The sequence below is a fragment of the Triturus cristatus genome, chromosome 1_2 (genome assembly GCF_964204655.1).
Source record: "Triturus cristatus chromosome 1_2, aTriCri1.1, whole genome shotgun sequence".
NCBI classification, from domain to species: Eukaryota; Metazoa; Chordata; class Amphibia; order Caudata; family Salamandridae; genus Triturus; species Triturus cristatus.
Genome location: NC_140580.1, coordinates 734,140,544 through 734,158,150, shown reverse-complemented (window position 1 = coordinate 734,158,150; position 17,607 = coordinate 734,140,544). Strand labels below are relative to the sequence as shown.

At 43.6% G+C, this 17,607-nt stretch overlaps 1 protein-coding gene across 1 annotated transcript in view; it reads left to right on the top strand.

The window, feature by feature from the left end:
• The window catches only part of LOC146867919 (protein-arginine deiminase type-2-like), a 692,226-nt gene that overhangs the window by 197,436 nt on the left and 477,183 nt on the right, over nucleotides 1-17,607 (top strand). Inside the window, exons 4-6 of the mRNA XM_085608647.1 lie at nucleotides 3,495-3,556; nucleotides 6,172-6,289; nucleotides 7,134-7,259. Of these exons, the coding sequence (XP_085464773.1) occupies nucleotides 3,495-3,556; nucleotides 6,172-6,289; nucleotides 7,134-7,259 (306 nt within the window). The remainder of the gene's footprint in view (nucleotides 1-3,494; nucleotides 3,557-6,171; nucleotides 6,290-7,133; nucleotides 7,260-17,607) is intronic.

The following is a 17,607-nucleotide window of genomic DNA, read 5'->3' as shown; positions in this document are numbered from 1 at the left end:
CCGCTTTGTATCGTCTTGCGTTCCTGCTCTGCTAACGGAGCACGGCTACTGCTGGAGAGGGAGGGGCACTTGAGCACGACCGGCAGTGCCCTCCGTGATCCACAGCGGATGCGCTTCAGAGGCAGTGAGTGGGGAGCCGAGGAACAGTCGCCTGCAATCCCAATGTGGGCTTTGTGATCCTTCTGGCGCCTAATTTGATCCCCTTTATTAACTCAGCAACTACTTTTTGAAACTGAACTCGATGAGCCTGTCCCTAAATTGTCGCCAGCCTAGGTATTCCCACCGCTGAGGGAAGTTGTCCCATTGGATTAGCACCAGACTCTCAAGTACTTGCCCACATACTCCCTCCGGTAATGTATTTATGCCAATACAATCCACATTGAGACTTTGCGCTGCTCTTCTCGGAATGAGGCCTGACCTTAAAATGGCGGTGTGAGTTCAAGGTGGGGAGTGGCGAGCAGAGTACAGCGGGATGTGAAGGGAAGCCTGCGCGTATAGGATACCTCCGAGGCTGCACCGCGTGTGGCCTTTGCGTAGCGCCTCTTGGAGAGATTGACGTCAGATACCTGGCGAATTTGCTGAGAATGCTGTCTGACACTTAAATGGAGGTCTCAGGAAGACGAAGAACGTTTCCCCTTCTGCAGTGAGGGTCTTTCCCTACCAGTCCGACTGTCCCTAAAATGGCCTTCATGAGTGTGCCCTTGGCCAAAGCAATCCTTCTCCGCTTGTTGGGGAGGGATCCAGCATTTATGCCATGGAGTCTCAGAAACTCCTCTGAGAGAGTCCACAGCGACAAGGGAGTCACACATAGCGGAGGACTGGGAATGATCCCTTTACTGCTGGGAGCTGTCAACCTACCCAGCCGGACATCGAACACTTTTTTTCTCCATCTCCCCGTTGTGTTTCCTACCCCCTCACCCACCTCTTCCCTCCCTCCTTCCTCAGAGTGTGCCCCTGGCCAAAGCACTCCTTCCTCCTTTGTTGGGAAGGGATCCAGCATTTATGCCATGGAGTCTCGGAGACCCCTCTGAGAGAGTCCACAGTGACAAGGGAATCACTCATAGCGGAGGACTAGGAATGAACCCTTTACCGCTGGGAGCCGGACAGCTGGACGTCGGACACTGTTTCTTCCTCATATCCCTGTTGTGTCTCCTACCCCCTCCCCCACCTCTTCCCTCCTTTTAGTCTTTGTCTTCCTCCCCAGCTCCTTTCCTCTTTCCCCTGAATTTCTCTCCCCCTGCCTGCTTTGGTTTCCTCATGCCTATGCTATGCTTTTGTAGCTCATGTAACTCGTGTAACTACGCTCCAACAACTGATGTAACTGTGTAACTATGTTCCGAAGCAATGTTCTTCCTCATGTAAAGCGCTCAGGTACCTCTGGGTCTAGCCAGTGCTATATACAACTTTAAAATAAATAATAATAAATTGTTTTTTCGAAAAATGCTGCATGTGTGAAATGCTAGAAACGGAGCCATCATGTATGTGTGTTGAAGAACGGAAACATCCCTCGAGTAAGCTTATTTCTGTTTAATTTTGTATTCTTTTTATTCTATGTCTAGATGCTGTTTTGTCGTGTGTATTGGGGGTGTTATGGGCTGCCTTTTGCTTAAGGTTGTACAGACTGTTACCATGTCATTGAATGTGTCAGTGGGAATTTTGGGCTGTTGTTGGAGACTGCCTGTCTGCTCAGACCTTAGTGGCGTTTCCGGATGTAACTATATTCCCTCCTTCTTTGACAACATGGCAAAGTGTTCCTTAGTGAGGAAGGTGGAACAGGTCTTCAAACAATTCAAAATGATGGGGGCCCTCTGCTGCATGTGATCAGGGGTCCCTGTGCCTCACTTTTCTCATAGATATTTACTTACATTCCTTGGGCTGAATGGAGGGTCTTGAAGAGTTGCCCCTGCCCCGACAGCTGCAGGGGCCTGTGTTACGCCCCCGACTTCAAACATGTAGTCGCTCATCAGATGTGCTGTTTCGCATGACTCCTTAGTCAGCACCAAGTACAAATGTCATGTGGGAAGTGGGACGCGTCCCAGTGAGGAAAGGATGTCTCTTGGGAATTACCGAGCAGCCCCAATAACTTAACTCTGTGGTGATGACACTGCTTCTTGGAACATGATTCCCAAGTGCAGCCAGCCCTCTGGACCACAGGATATTCAAAACCGCCCGCTGCTACTGTTGCCAGGCCGCCATGCAACAGCAGAATGGTCTTCGTCTGACTGACACGAGTTCCCAGAAAATGATTCAGAAATAAGATAGGTTTAAGGTATCTTTGCGTGGATGACATAAAATATTTTGAAATTATGACAGGTTTACTTCTTTTTATCCAACTGATCGACATTGTGTTTTAGGTGCTTTGGAAAAATCGAATGGCCGTGAGGGACGATGATTGACAATAAGGCACAACAGGGGCCATTTCACGACGAGCTCCCTGGCTCAGCGTAGGGCAAGGCACCTGTTTTTAAGCATTCCAGGGCGAAAGTCAATTAATTTAGCTCGAAAACTCCCGCTTAGAGCATTATTTTAGCAAGGAGTGCTGAGAAACAGAAAAAGGCAAACCTTGCTCACTGTTTCCCAGCTGCACGGTCCTAAAATGAAGCTCTAACCCAAGGAAATATTGGCGCAGATTTACAAACCCCTTACGCCACAAGTACGTCACTTTTTGTGACATACTGGTGGCGTATTTTACTGTTCCATATTTACAAGGACAGCAAAAGCCACCCAGAGCAGAGGAATGCAACATATTGTTGTAAATATGTCTCATTCTTGTGCTTTGCAAGTGCTGCCGCAGCCAAAGGGCTTGCGTTGCCACGCTGCAGCACTTCCTCGTACATCTGGCCCATCGTGTTTAATGAATTGAGTTGTCGCCTGTACGCTTAGGCAGAGGACTCTTTCGTGATGCCTCTACGGAATAGCGGAGGGCCTGGGTTTTTTTTGCATTTGAGTTGTCTGAATTTAAAACATTCCTCTGAATTTTTCTGAGTTAATGCATGAGCTTAGAACAGGTGGGAAACAGAGGCATATTCTGCTCAGTGTTTCCCACTTGTTCTGTTTAAAGTCCATCCATCAACTTGGAGAAGTTCTGATTTGTGTGTTTGAACTTTAGACACCTTGCCCAAAGAGCAAAAAAAATAAAAACAAGTGCCGAGCTCCAAGCAGAGATGTCACGATTCGGGGTTAGATCTTGAATGGTGTAGTCAAGTAGGTAACTTACTCACCCATAACATTTTGACAAATGTACTCGCTTAGAATCAATATTTACAATCCTGTAAGGGAAGCGATTGAGTTTAATTTAATTCTCTAACTCTTTTTTACCTGTGTTTCATTTGCCTGCCAATCAGACGCATGTGCATGGGCTTGCTTTGCTTACAGCAGTGGCAATTGATTTCTGTAGTATTTCGCCAGTCTCTCCTTTTCACCTCATTTCCACCTTTCTTCTCTCTGTCTCTGTATTCCAAAGTGAAAACTAATCAATTCTGTTTCCTGTTCAGATATCTCCTTGGATGTTGATGCTGATCGTGATGGAATTGTGGAAAAGAACAACCCAAACAAAGTAATTTGCCCATTGTTTGTTTGAGAGTATTAATAATCAGATTATGACGGAAACAATGGCTAGAAAGTGACTCAGTTTATGAACTGCTTAATAAATGAGACTGTGGTTCCAATTCACAGTTTTTTAAACATGCATGTCTGACCTTCAATGAATCCCACGCTGACCTGCACCTCTAAATTTACATTTGAATGAATGAGGAGTAATTGAAAAGATATTTGCTATTAGTAGTCCTGGAAAGCAGGGGGATCTTGCCGGATACCAGTTCCCGCAGCCATTTCTGACCCAAATCTCTGATCTGGCTGACCCAGGGAATTTGCTGAATTTGACCTGGTGGACATTTCTTTCGACACCAGGACACAATTTACTATTGTCTGTATTGTTGTCTGTTTTCCATTTGTTCGGAGCAGCAACCTGCAGGTGACGAGGGTGTTTTCTTGTTATGACTTCCAGCAAGGCACAAACTAAGACCTGATTCAAGGACCATCAGCCCTTTGATTCTTGAAGTCATATCCTGAAATAAAGTAAACTCGAGCCTAACACCTAAACACCAATGCAATGGAAGGTAACAAAGGCTCACAGCTTATCACTTCATAAGTACTACAGAATCTATGACATGGAGGCAGTTTTTTCACTTTCTTGAATCGCCTATGTAAGAGATGTACATGCACTCTAAGGATGCATGATGTATCTGTGTGTATGAGTAATTACTCAAATATTGGTTTAAAAGGCACCTATTATTTTTTTTCATTTAATTCTTTCATAGTGCTACTCATTCTAGTGTAGAGCGTAAGAGTGATTTACATCACACACACACAATAAATCATACAAGAGTGTAAATCAATGTACAGGAAATGCTACTTAAGACAATTAAGTTTACATGGTGTAGGAATCACATATTGCTATTACATGTAGACATTGTATGTTAAGAGTGAATGGTCAGTAGAAGCAAAGGGATCCATTCCAATGTCGTTCGGAAAGCATTCCTACCGAATTGGTTGCGGACTGCTTTGCGGACGACTCAGATCCGGGGAGTCTGACTGAGCGATTTGGATGTATCTGGATGCTTCCGGATACGATTCGGCCGGACTCCCATTGGCTTCAATGGGAGCCTGTGTTCGGATCAAGAACACAGGCTCCCATTGAAGAAAGGGGTGGCTGGGGAAAACCTTGCGCCCTGTGGCGGGCACCCCATGGTGCCTGCCACATTGTGCAAGGTTGGAAAGGGGGGTCCCTTGGGTACCCCCACGGGCCCGATTCACAGGGCCCTTGGTGAAGGGATGCCTGCCATGGGCCCCCAAAGACAGATTCTGGCAGCCGATTAGTTACGGAGAAACCAATTCGAAACAGCTGTCTGAATCGGTCATCGTACTCATTCGCTCTGAAGCAGAGTCCATAGAGCTGTACGATTCAGCTCCGAAAGATGCGACCTGTCCGAATGTCTATCGGAACCGGTTCGGACAGCCCTAACGGTTTCCAGGCATCGTAAACGGTTGTTGGAAAGTGTGTACGATTCGGTTGGAAACAATGGTTCCTGATTGGATTCTGCAAATCCAAATCCGATTCAGAGCCCTTCGGAACAACATCGTAATCGACCCCAAAGTTTGGATATAAAATGTAATGCAGCGATTGGGGCTGTCTGTACTAACAAGGCTTGAATACTTCTCAAAGAAATCGTTCTTTCCAATCTTAGAATACCAACAGATTGTGAAAATAACAATGATTTGAACTCATTATGTACAGTTTGCATGCATCTTCTTCATCCATGTAAATAGATCAATGTACTGTATTAGTAGGATTGCCACTTGTGATACAGATTCAACTAAATTATCTCAGTGTCAAAAGCAATAATCCACTTACCTATCTACATAAAAACCGATCGGTGATCTGCATGTTACATAATGTGCTTTGCAGCAGGCACATTGACCGACTGTGCTTCTTTAGGAGCGAAAACCCTGATTGAACAAAACACAACTCTTCCAGAACTGCATTAACCACCAGAAATATTTTACTGCTATTATAATTTCATCAACATTGCTGGACACACGAAGATCGCAGCAGCAGGTGTCTTAACCCTGCAGGGTATTTTAAACTGCAGCCTTTGTGTCACCAATAAAGTAAGATAGAACAGATTTACTATCCCATTTGTAGATGTTGCCAATTTCTTTGCAGCACTTTTTTTAAAATAGAAAATAAATGTAAAAGTTGACTGTCAGGCTCTGCTTTTCAAACTCTGCCACTCATGACTCTACCCTTTTGCTCTTCCGCGCCCTGATCCACAAATAATGGGCTCCTGAAGCAAATCGTTTCCAATTCCAGCACCGTTTCAGTTATATTCTAAGTTACCCCTAATGACTCTCCACGAACGTTAACGTTCTGTACTCCTGGAACATATGTGATTCCGATAAAAAGGTGTTCCTCTCGGCAATTACACAACAGAACCAACAGAACCATCTGTCACAAAAGTACAACAAGGCAAAATGTATTTGATATGAATGCAGCTTCTTCGGCCTCAGCTCCTTTAACAAAACAAAAAAGATGTTTAGCAGTTTCACATGTTGTGATCAGTGTACGCTGTTAATTAATGTTTTTACAAGTTAGATAATTCTTTGTTGCAGGCTTCGTGGACATGGGGCCCGAAGGGGCAGGGAGCCATCTTACTAGTGAACTGTGACAAGGACAGTCCAGTGTCTCGTATGAGAGATGGGGATGATGACATTGTTTTCGGACAAAAAGGTGAATAGTAAATGACCAGAACTTTGCTAAAACACAGGCTGGTCTTACCTTCTTTCTTTTAACTATGCCCGAGCCGTTGCCCCATATTATCCTAGAAATCTAAGCTCACAGTATCCGCATATAATGTGATGTACATGAATCTGTAGGACTGCATGAAATATTTTTATTGACCTAAACTCTACTAAAGGAATAATGTCTATGATAGAGGGATAGCAGGGACTGGTCCTTCTAGCACTGGTTGACTGGGAATGTGGAGTTGACCTCTGTTGGTAGGAAGAATGCTTAACAAGTTCTCATGGTAGTGTGGTATATTTAGAGGGTTTTAGGCTGTGGAATGGGTTCATCACAGGAGTGTGAGAGATCTGGGAATGTTTTGCCATAATGTTTGGGGAAGCAAAAACAGGATTGCCATAAGAGAATTAAGGGCCAGCTGTTCAAAGGTCTTTTGAGGTTGCAAATGGCCCGATTCACAGAACCTGGCCTTTTGCGACCCAAAAAAATCTTATTTTAATGTACAAAAGGTATTTCGTGATTTGCTATCTTGTTACTGAATCAGAATTAGCATTTTCGATTTGGTAGTTGCATACATTAGGAATAGTGATTTCCTAATGGCGGTATGTAAATAATCGTAATTAGGAAATCGCTGTTGATAATGTTTGAACATCTGGCCCCAAGTGCTGTAAAAACGTATTCCTGTTAAGCGGTGTGAAATGTTGAATTACCACAGCACTGTGACTGTCAGGACTGAGTTTTCTTGTGTGTAGTATTGCTCTGTTCCCAATCAGCTGATGATGCTGATGGTTCTCTTGCATTAGACTCAATAATTCTTTGTATTTCACTATAGATCTAGAAGACATGTCTCGGATGGTACTGAGAATTCGTGGTCCAGAAAAACTTCCCAAAGGATATCACTTGCTGCTTCATATTACTGCATCTGACTCTGACAAGATTGCAGTTTTTCTCCATCAAAGTAAGGACAATCCTACACCATATTACTGTGTCCCTTGTTTATTGACATCTTGACAAAACGACATATTCTGCAGCTTTCGTAGTGTCCTTGTATCCCTTTCCTACCTGTCACTGTGTTTGCTTCTCTCTTTGCAGCATACTTCCTTTTGGGCCGTTTTGTCTCCTATAAAATGTTTCTAAAACAAAGAATCACTCACAGGGTGTGAGGGACTTTCAATAGGTGCACTGGGACAGCAGGCTGGGTTGTCCAAGAATCTCTGCAGAGCAGCTGTGAGTTCAGCATATGTGTGCATACAGTGGTGATGGCGAACCAACGAGTTTGGGGAATTTGGTCTTTCTGTGAGGTGGGCAGGTGCTGAAGTGCTACTTAGGGTCAGAGTCCTCACAGCCATTTATTAGGAAGAATGACCACCATTGTATTGATGTACACACACAACTGGGGAATTACGAACGGCTGTTATTGATTTGTTAAAGAACTGGGGATGTGCTTTCCACTGTGACATGCATATTCATTACATGGCAGTGGAGTGCCAGTATTGTGTAAGTAGGTATCTTTTCCGTTGTATCCAATGTTTTGCAGTAGCACCAAACATGCTCTTTTATACACAACCAAGCTCCTAGATCAAGCTCACTTTGTCTCATGCTTCCAATAAGGACCCATGTCTAAGCCGAGCCATGCCATTTTATCGTATATGCATGTGTCAGCTTTGATAAGTACACCCAGAGCCACTGTAATCAAGCAGCATTACAGGACCACATTATGCTTCAGGGTTGACCTAACTATGAGGCAGGAAAATGAACATTCTCAAGTTTGGGATTTTTCATAGATTCACATACTTGAATCATTACCCGTGGTCAATGTGGGAGTCCCACGGTCCAACCTTTCCTGTTCTGAGAGCTACTTCTGCTCAAGAAAAGTAATTATTACTGTGAAATAGTAACTACAAATGTTAACATTACACTATCCACACTCTAAGCAAGATTATCAGGAGTGCCTACTTGAGCATTTCAGGTAAGGTTAAACGCTAGGAGAAAAGCTTATCAGTATTAAATGACCCCCACAAGACTAATGAAATAGCAAATATAACATCAAATGCCCTCTGACACAAAGGAAGTAACACTGACATCCAGGAATTGACCAAGTTGATCACAGCACTAAACTGCACACCAACCATAGTGGAATCTGCAAAATCTCTCGGCGTAACCCTGGACAGCAACCTGAATATGCGAGACCACAACAACTCGATGGCTAAAACTGCCAGGTTTCACCTGAGCTACCTGAGGAAACTAAAACCTTTCCTTGATTCCCCGGACCTAAAAATGGCAGTCCAGGCATTAGTTATCTCCAGAATCGAATATGGATGCTCAACCTTTTTTGAGGACTGCCCAAGATCTCCAAGGCCCCCCTAAAAGCTTGCCTCAACGCTGCCGGAAGACTCTTAGCAGGCAAAGTTTCGACCACATCTCACCTCATCTGAAGACACTGAACTGAAGCCAGAATCCAACTCAAACTGGCATGTATCACCCACAAAGCACGACACACAAAATCCCCAGCATATCTCACCCAGAAAATCATGGTTTCTGGAGGAGCCAGAAACTCAAGGTCCGCTAGAGACTTTGTGCTCCAGCCACCCCGCTTCCGAAAGGAAAAAACGTACAATCGTGTTTTCTCTAGGGCCACACCAAGAATCTGGAATATGCTGCCATCTGTCATCAGAAAAGTTCCCTCTCTTTCAATATTTGAAAAGGAAGCCAAAACCTTCCTAATGGGCAAGTTTCTCCCATAAATCATGCATTGCACACACCGCTCAGTGGCTTTGCTTATTTTTGTTGCCGCTAGAGTTTGGACTGACTGGCTGCTATCCATCTTGTACTGACCTTGTACTCCCACAAATGTATTTGCTGGATTTCTCTGCATTATGATCTGAACATTGTATACACCCTGTTATTCCCAAATCTTTCACCTCCTTCTATTCCTACTTAGGTTTTTTTTTCTTTGACTATTTCATACTTGTATACAACGGGTTATCCCTGTAAAGCGCTCTGATAGCCTAACGGGTCACATTTGCGCTCTATAAAATACTAAATAAAAAAAAAACACAACAATAGGTCCAACTCAGCTTATTATAATTAATTTTTCTAACACAAGAGCAACCTAAATGTCCATGTGAACCTGAGTATCCAACATAGGTTTTAAACAAGCGTGCACATAGAACTCATACACAAGGAAAAAATAATAAGACAGAAGATAACTGTCGATAATAGATCTAAAGAAGAGCATATAGATAACCAGTATGAAGTAGTAGAAATCTATTAAGCCAAAGTGAGTTTATTATAAGCACAAATGGCAAAATGCATGAGCAAGGTTACCCATTGTTGTGATAGGTGTGGGAAGTTTTTAAACAGTTCCAAGTGAAAGAACCATAACTAAACAAGCATTTGCATTGCAATAGGTCTCGCATTTGCGAGCGTTTAAGCTATTAGCATTGCAAATGGCAATGCCTTTTATTTGTTTTAAAAAAACTAGACATAAATAAAAGACATTGTTATTTACAATGCCAATAGCTCAAACTTGCGTAAATGCACTGCTGACGAGAAACATTTTCCAGCTGCAAAGACCCCGGGTGATGTTCTTCTGTGGAGCTGATCACAAACCACCCAGTTAACCACTAAAAACCATGCCCAAAGCCCGTAAACAAATTGGGCATGTTTTGCTATGGCTACAACTTATCACTGCAACAAGAGTGACACAAAATTACCGCCGTGATGCTGATGCACAGTACTAGGAAACACCTTTACGGTTACATTGCAGTCATAAGGACAAGTAACAATTAAAATCAATGATTCCGTAAACATAAGACGTGGAGGTTAGCCACTCACTGTTGTACATGTAAATATACTGTTTACTTGTAGATATAATTGAAAATCTGTTTACACCAAGAATATTAAAAGCTGACCAGATGTGTTGCAGCCAACCTAGGTTTTCAATATATGCGCCCAAGATGCATTTTGTATACAACGTATACTAAATGGAAATCACTTACATTGTCAGTGGTTACCCTGATAGCTTGGAATGACCGCTGGCCCGGACGAACAACATTGGCCATTCTTTGTCCCCCCTCATTTTAAATACCCCGTATTGAACAAACGCTTGTACATTATTCACATATAAGCAATGAATTGCATATTTAGATTTAGGATAATATTCATCCTGTATAAAGTAAGCCCTCTACGAAGAGCTCATACCCCAAAGGCAGGGAATGATCAGTGCCTGGTTTCAAATAAGCACATAGTGAAGGAGGGAGTTCTCAGTGATTAAAATGCACACATTCTGCAGCATACATTATTATTATATTTAAGCCTATAAAGCGCGCAGCTACCCGGAGGTTTCCCGGCGCTAAAGACCAAAAAATGAGGGGAAGACAGATTGAATGCTAGAGTGACATTATTGGTTAAATAACCAGGTCTTAACTTCTTTACGAAATTTAAGATAACAAGGTTCTGTGCGGAGAGATAAAGAAAGAGAGTTCCAGAGGGATGGAGCCAGGACAGAGAAGGAGCGACCTCCCATCCTGGCTCTCTTGACTCTAGGAACTTGGAACCTATGCTGGTTAGAGGATCGAAGGGTACGGGCAGGGCTATATCGATGCACTAAGGTACTGAGGTATGGCGGGGCATGGCCTGTGTTTATCCTGTGCATATAGCAAAGGGCCTTAAATTTCGTGCGGTTTTCGATACGTAACCAATGCAGTTTACGAAGTGAGTTGTAAGTAGGAAATGTGTTAGGTAATTTACAGAGCAGCCGAGCCGCCATGTTTTGGACTGTCTGCAATTTACGGGTTACCTCTTTGCACGCCCCCAGGAGAAGAATATTACCGTAGTGCAGTCTAGAGGTGATTAAGGCCTGGACTACGGTTTTCTGGGTCTCCTGAGGGAGCATCCCGATGATCTTACGAAGCCACTTGATGATGGTAATGCAGGTGGAGGAGATTTTTACTACATGATGTTTCATGGAGAGTTGATCGTCGAAAGTGATGCCCAGATTACGAGCTGTTTTAGATGGTACTGGGAGCTTGCCCATTTGTGCGGGCCAGTGTTGGGGGATCCACAGGGTAGTGTTTTTGCCAAATAAGAGAAGCTCTGTCTTCCCCCCATTCAGCTTAAGTTTGTTTTTGTGCATCCACTTGGCGATGTTATTAAGACCTATACAGAGAGAGGAAGGGGTGGAATGGGAACCGGTTGAGAGAGAATAAATGATCTGTGTATCATCAGCGTATGAGTAGATGGTTAACCCTGCATGTTCTGCAATGTAGGCCAGAGAGCTGACGTACAAATTGAAAAGTAGGGGGCTTAGGATGGAACCCTGGGGAACACCATGCACTGATTTATAGATTTGCGAGGCAGAGGAAGGGGAAAATCTTGAAAAGTGCGGTCTGAAAGAAAGCTAATGAGCCAGTTGAGGGCTGAGCCGGTGATGCCAGATGATCTAAGAGTATTGATGAGGATGGGGTGGGAGACCGTATCAAAAGCGGCACTCAGGTCAAGTAGAATGAGTGCTACGGTCTCCCCCTCATCCACCCGACAACGAATGGTTTCTGAGACCCCCAGCAGGGTGGATTCAGTTGAGAAGCCGGATCTGAAACCAGACTGAGATGGATGGAGGATCTTATTGGATTCAACATGTTGAGTGAGTTGTGTGATAATATGTTTTTCTAATATTTTTGAGAAAACAGGGAGAAGAGAAATGGGACGGAAGTTGGATAGGTTGTTGGTGTCAGCATTAGCCTTTTTTAATAGTGGCTTGATCATAGCATGTTTCCACGCGGAGGGGACCTTAGCTTCTCTGAGGGAGGAATTAAGTAAGTCCAGAATAGTATTAAGAGCAGGGGTGTCCAGAGTTTTTAATATTTGAGGGGGAAGAGGATCCAGCGGAGAACCAGATTTAATATTGTTTATGATGTTGGTGAGTGAGGAGCTGTTGAGAGGGGTACAGATACTAATTTGCTGGGCAGGTGGAGTATGGGTTTCCTCTAAGTGTTCGGATTCAGAAGAGATCATAGAAACCGACCTGTTGGTGGAGCTACTCAGTTGCAGAGGAGTAGTGAGTTTGTCAATAGAAGCCTCTGGGATGCATAGGGTGGCTGCATTGGGTAGTTTTGGAGAAGGGGAAGGGGAAAATGGTTTGTCAAAATCAACATAAATGGAGTCAATTTTAGAAATAAAAAATTCAGCTAGGGAATTGCATTGTAGAGCATCTAGGCAAGGCGCTTTGGGTTGGTATGCTGCTCCCGATAATTCTTGTACAGCCTTAAAAAGGGCCTTGGAGATTCTGTGCCTCGAGTATTGTGATATTGACGTAGTCTTTTTTTGCAGTTCTGCAAAGTGTATGATAATTATTTAAGGCAGTCTTGTATCGTTGTTTAGAGCTTGTGTCGTAATAAATGCGCCACTTGCGCTCAAAATTTTTACATAGTGTCTTTTCTTTTTTCAATGCATCTGTGAACCAGGGCGCAGGGGGGTGATGCTGGTTGTGCTTTTTCTTTTGCAGTGGTAGACATATATTAACAGCTTCAGTTAGCCAGGTGTTAACTAGGGAGTCTGCTTCAGTGATGTTTACTTCAGTACAAGGTATGGTATTTTCAAGATAAGCGTTGAATTTTGTAGGGTCCAGATTAGTCCATTTTCTGAGAGGTCGAGATTCAGTAAGGACCAGGGGAAGGTTGGGTGAGCAGTTAATAGTGACAGAAAAGGTCACCAAGTAGTGGTCTGACCATAAGAGGGGTAGAGATGGGCTGCATACAATAGACTCAAGATTGGAGAGGATGGGGTCGAGAAGATTCCCAGCTTTATGGGTGGAGCCAGAGTTATGTAAGAGGATGTTAAGAGCTGCTAGGTCCTGAAGAAGATTGGATGTAATTGAGCAAGATGCGTCATTAAAGCGCAGGTTTAGGTCACCGATAATCGTAAAATTCGTGGAGTCCTGCAGTAGAGGGGCAATGAGCTCTGGAAGGGCAGTTGCCCACGAACTGGCAGAGCCAGGCGAACGATAAATGAGCATCCCAGAGAAGGTAAAATTAGGGGATAGCAGAAGTTTAAAATATCCTGCCTCACTATTCGGTATGTCAAAGTCCTCCCATTTACAAGAATATAATCTGTTGAAAATTATGGCGATGCCGCCACCCTCTTTACCCACTCTATTTTTTCCCATGTACGTGTAGTTGTCGGGGAGGGCGGATGCAATATCAGGGCCAGAGTGATCTTTAAGCCATGTTTCGGTGAGAAATAAAGCCGTTGGTTGGATAGAGATAAGAAGATCAAAGATGTCTCTTTTGTGACATGAAAAGCTGAGCTGATTACAAGCTGTTTGGATTTCTGCAGCAAGCACATTAACCCACTAAGTTGAGTCAGTTTTAGTGAAGACAGTAACAACAGGAAAAAAAATCGCTTTAAGGATTAACCCCAAGGCTTAAAACTATTAACCTGGATTTATTAATCTTGAACTAAAGTGTAAATCCTTGCACATCGAATCCTGGACTTTTTCGGTTTTAAAAGGAAGAGACAACAGGAGAAGAGGAATTTCTGGCTTCCTTGGCCATGGCAACATTGCATACACATCCAAGCAGGGCCCTGCTGTGTCTTGTTTCACTGCGTGGAATGTACCAATGGTGCTGTTTCACTGGGGCAACAATAAAGGAATAACAATAACAATAAAGCACTTCCCATGTTGCCGGTGTGCCATCCTTTAATAATGGTGAAGAACGCCAGCCTACAAAAGCAGCCACCTTGTCTTTTCTACTGTAGCTCCCTTTAACTCTTGTTAAAGACAGTAAGATTCGATCTGTGTTCACAGCAAATGAGAATTTTATTGCATGTGAAAATCATTGAAGAAAACGGCTGTCAAAGAAAAGACTGCTACGCGCTTCCTGTTTATTCACATGCTGAAAGTGGCCGCCCGCCATTTCCTGTAGGAAATAGAAAAGCACATTTTTTTCTATTTCTTACTTTTGATGCAATTGTGGCACCCGCGCGGGTGCCGAGATTGTAACATAAGTAATTAAAACAAAAGGAAATGGGCGGCCGCGAGCGAAGAAAATAATAATAAAAAGCTGCGATCTCGGAATGGTGGTGGTGCGGGCAAACGCGGCAGAAAGTGGGCATGGCGTGCTGAATGTAGCAAAGCACGTTGTGCCTGCAAGTAAGAAACTCAATAAAGAAAAGAGTGCTTACTGACAAAAAAAGAGCATCCTGTGTAACAACCGAAGTAAAGGGGCCAGCCGCCATGGGAGGTGACAAATGAACAGGAGGCGGTACTAAGGAGGGACTAACAAGCCTATTAACTACATCGATGCGAGTGACGGAGCGGTTCCGTCATGCGCTTCGGTTGCGCTGTGCGTATGGCGGAACAGCTCCGTCATGGCCCCGCCCGCGCAATAGAACCTTCAGCACAGCGCGGTAATCCGCGCCGCGCTGAAGGGGTTAACCAATCAGAAGTTTGCATTTGCGAAGCACAAAGACACAAGCCAATGACAAACATGGGTGGAGAGTGGGTGGGGCATCTACTTCGTACTCCACTACAACAAGTCTCATGGAGCAGCGCATGCATGCTGACTCTAGGCTCAACCTAAAAAGGAAAATACCAACAAATATATGGTACTTTGGTATTAAATAGTCAGACTCATTCAGTCAAAGCATCAGAGAAATACAATAACACTAGGGAAATGCCAGAGTGTATGTGTTTTTTAGAACAAAAGGAGGGTCTCATCAGGACTGTAGATGACCGGGGGACTGGTAAATAAAGGGGGAGGTTTGGTCGAGGGCTATATGACTCAACTGGTAAGTGAAATGAAGAAGATACATAGAAAATATACTAGTGTTTATCAAAAAGTAGTGCCTGTGTGTATAAATAACATCTATTGAGGAGTGCAAGAAGATGCTGCATAGTAATATCGCTCGGGAGGGGGAGAGGGGTTTGTTTCTACAGGGGAAACAATCATAAAATGAATATTCAGAGTAGAATAATGCTGGCAAATTGAAATGGAAGAGTGGTGCACATGAATAAAGGGCTGATGCCCTAAGGATTAAAATCACCAAATTGTAACATTAATAAGGATAATAATCACGGGGCTAGAGCTTGGATGAAGAAAAAGGAAATAAAAAATCGGCTCAGCAAAGTTTTAAGAAAACTGAATAAGTTGCTCAAGGAGCAAGCTTGCCCGTGTGAAGTAGTTAGAATGCAGTGGGAGGCCCGGGAGGCAGAGTAAGGAATCAAGGCTGGGAATGCAGTCTGAGGTGCGGGGAAAAAAGGACGGACTCCTTAGTTGGAGAATCGTCTCCGGATGAACATAGCTGATCATCAGTTTTTCAGTACTGTGGGACACTGTGATCAGGCTACAGATATGGTGCCAGAGGCCAAAGTGAGGCTTCGTAGGCATTATGTCCTCGTGGGGGGTTTTGCTGTCTCGGCTCCCTGCTCCTGATTCGATGGCTTTCCTACTTTTTCTTATTTTTGCCAGACCAAAGGTGGCTTTTGTTTTCACTGTGTTTTAATTGGTTGTGATGTATCTTCCTACTGCTGATATGTTTTTTGTAGGGCATGAGGGACTATTTTCTCTCCCTCACTCAAGGAGAGACTCACTCACTCACACTTTATGGAAAGCACATATTTCTTCTCTCACCACAGTCCTACCCCTACGCTGGTCGTCGTATTATGTAGGTTGCCATGTTGAAATGTTTTTTAAAACGATTCTCAGATGTTAGCAAGCATTGGAACGGTCTTGGAATAGGTGTTGCTTTTTAATGCTAACAAACCTATTCCAAGATGGCCACGCATGTGTGCGGCCTTCTTGGAATATGTTTTCCCCCTAGCAGTTGTTTTCCTGGGATGCCAATTAGTACGATTAAATCAGATGCAAAATGTTAACCATGGCAATTATTCCCTCATTTTTGCTGTATCGCACCTGCCTTGTGGTTTAATGCTATGTTTTACTGCATTAAGCTGATTTCACATTGTTAAGACAGATTTCTTAAAAAAAAACACTCTCTGAAGTCTGGACTTTCACAAACTACTCACACACTATTGGTGCTGTGTGCCTGCAGCTAAGATCACTCCAAAGATAAGAGCTGTCTTTTAATACTTGAATAATTTAGACAAGTTCGTTGTATTCTGTACATAATAATGCACCGAAGAAAGGGCTATCTTGCATGTCAAGGCATTGGCTGCACCCTGTAGTATACAGTGTGCTGCGTAAATTGCCTGTTAAAGACCTGCCTTTAAAAACGGCACTTGTAGAGGTATGTGGAATTGTCTTTCTATAGCACAATACACATTACCTTTGGTAGATATTAGCCTCTGAGTTCAGAGTGTGCGTGGAAAGCCCAGTCACATAAACCCTCTACTCTTATGGTGCATGGACAATGCTACGATCACTCAAATTGAGGTAAATGTCTCTATAGTTCAGAAATCCACCTGTCCAAGCTGCCATTGTCCTCTAAATCTACAAAACGAGCTGCATCATGTCACATTTGGCAAGCGGTGAAAATGTATTTTATCATTTATCAAAATGTTTCACACACTAATAAGAGATGAACAAGCGTGAGACAAAAGCAAATGGCCACATTGGACTCTAATGTTTGCACAGGACATTAAGTATTGAGCTAACATCCTAACTTTGCACCAATGATTTTTCAACGTGCTGTTGTTCCTGGTGATACACTATAATTTCCCCGACAGATTGAAGACCAACGCTCTGTCGTACTGTTTCTAGACGGGTTGTGCATCTCCTGTTGATGCACCTTTTCCTGACAAATACCCTCAGTGACGCGAACTAATTCTCAATGCATTGTCATATGTCTAGTTACCTTGACTTTCAGAACCACATAACCCAGATGTTGGACCTCTGGTCTGCTCTTCCACTTTCTTTCAAGCCTTATAATTTGTTTTTCCTGATGACAGCCCTTTTATCCCCTTGGGTCAAATTGCCATTGACACTGGCTCATGGACTATATTCATACTACTTTTGTAACTAGAATCATACTTCTCTTTTGAATCCCCTCAAAGTGTAGCACATTGCATATTTTTCCTTATTTTGAGGGCATTCCCAGTGAAGGAGCCGACGGATTTCTGGACAAAGGAGCACTTTCCTTCTAGGTGTTTTATTTCTTGCAGAGATGTTTATTTTGTTTGCCATAGTGTAGGCCTATGCAAGTATGGGGGTCATCCTGGACTCAGCGTTGTCAATGACCCAGCAAGTAAACGCCGTCTCCTCCTCCTGCTTCCACACCCTCTGCATGCTCCGCAAGATCTACAGATGGATCCCCACTGGAACCAGAAGGACGGTCACCCAGGCCCT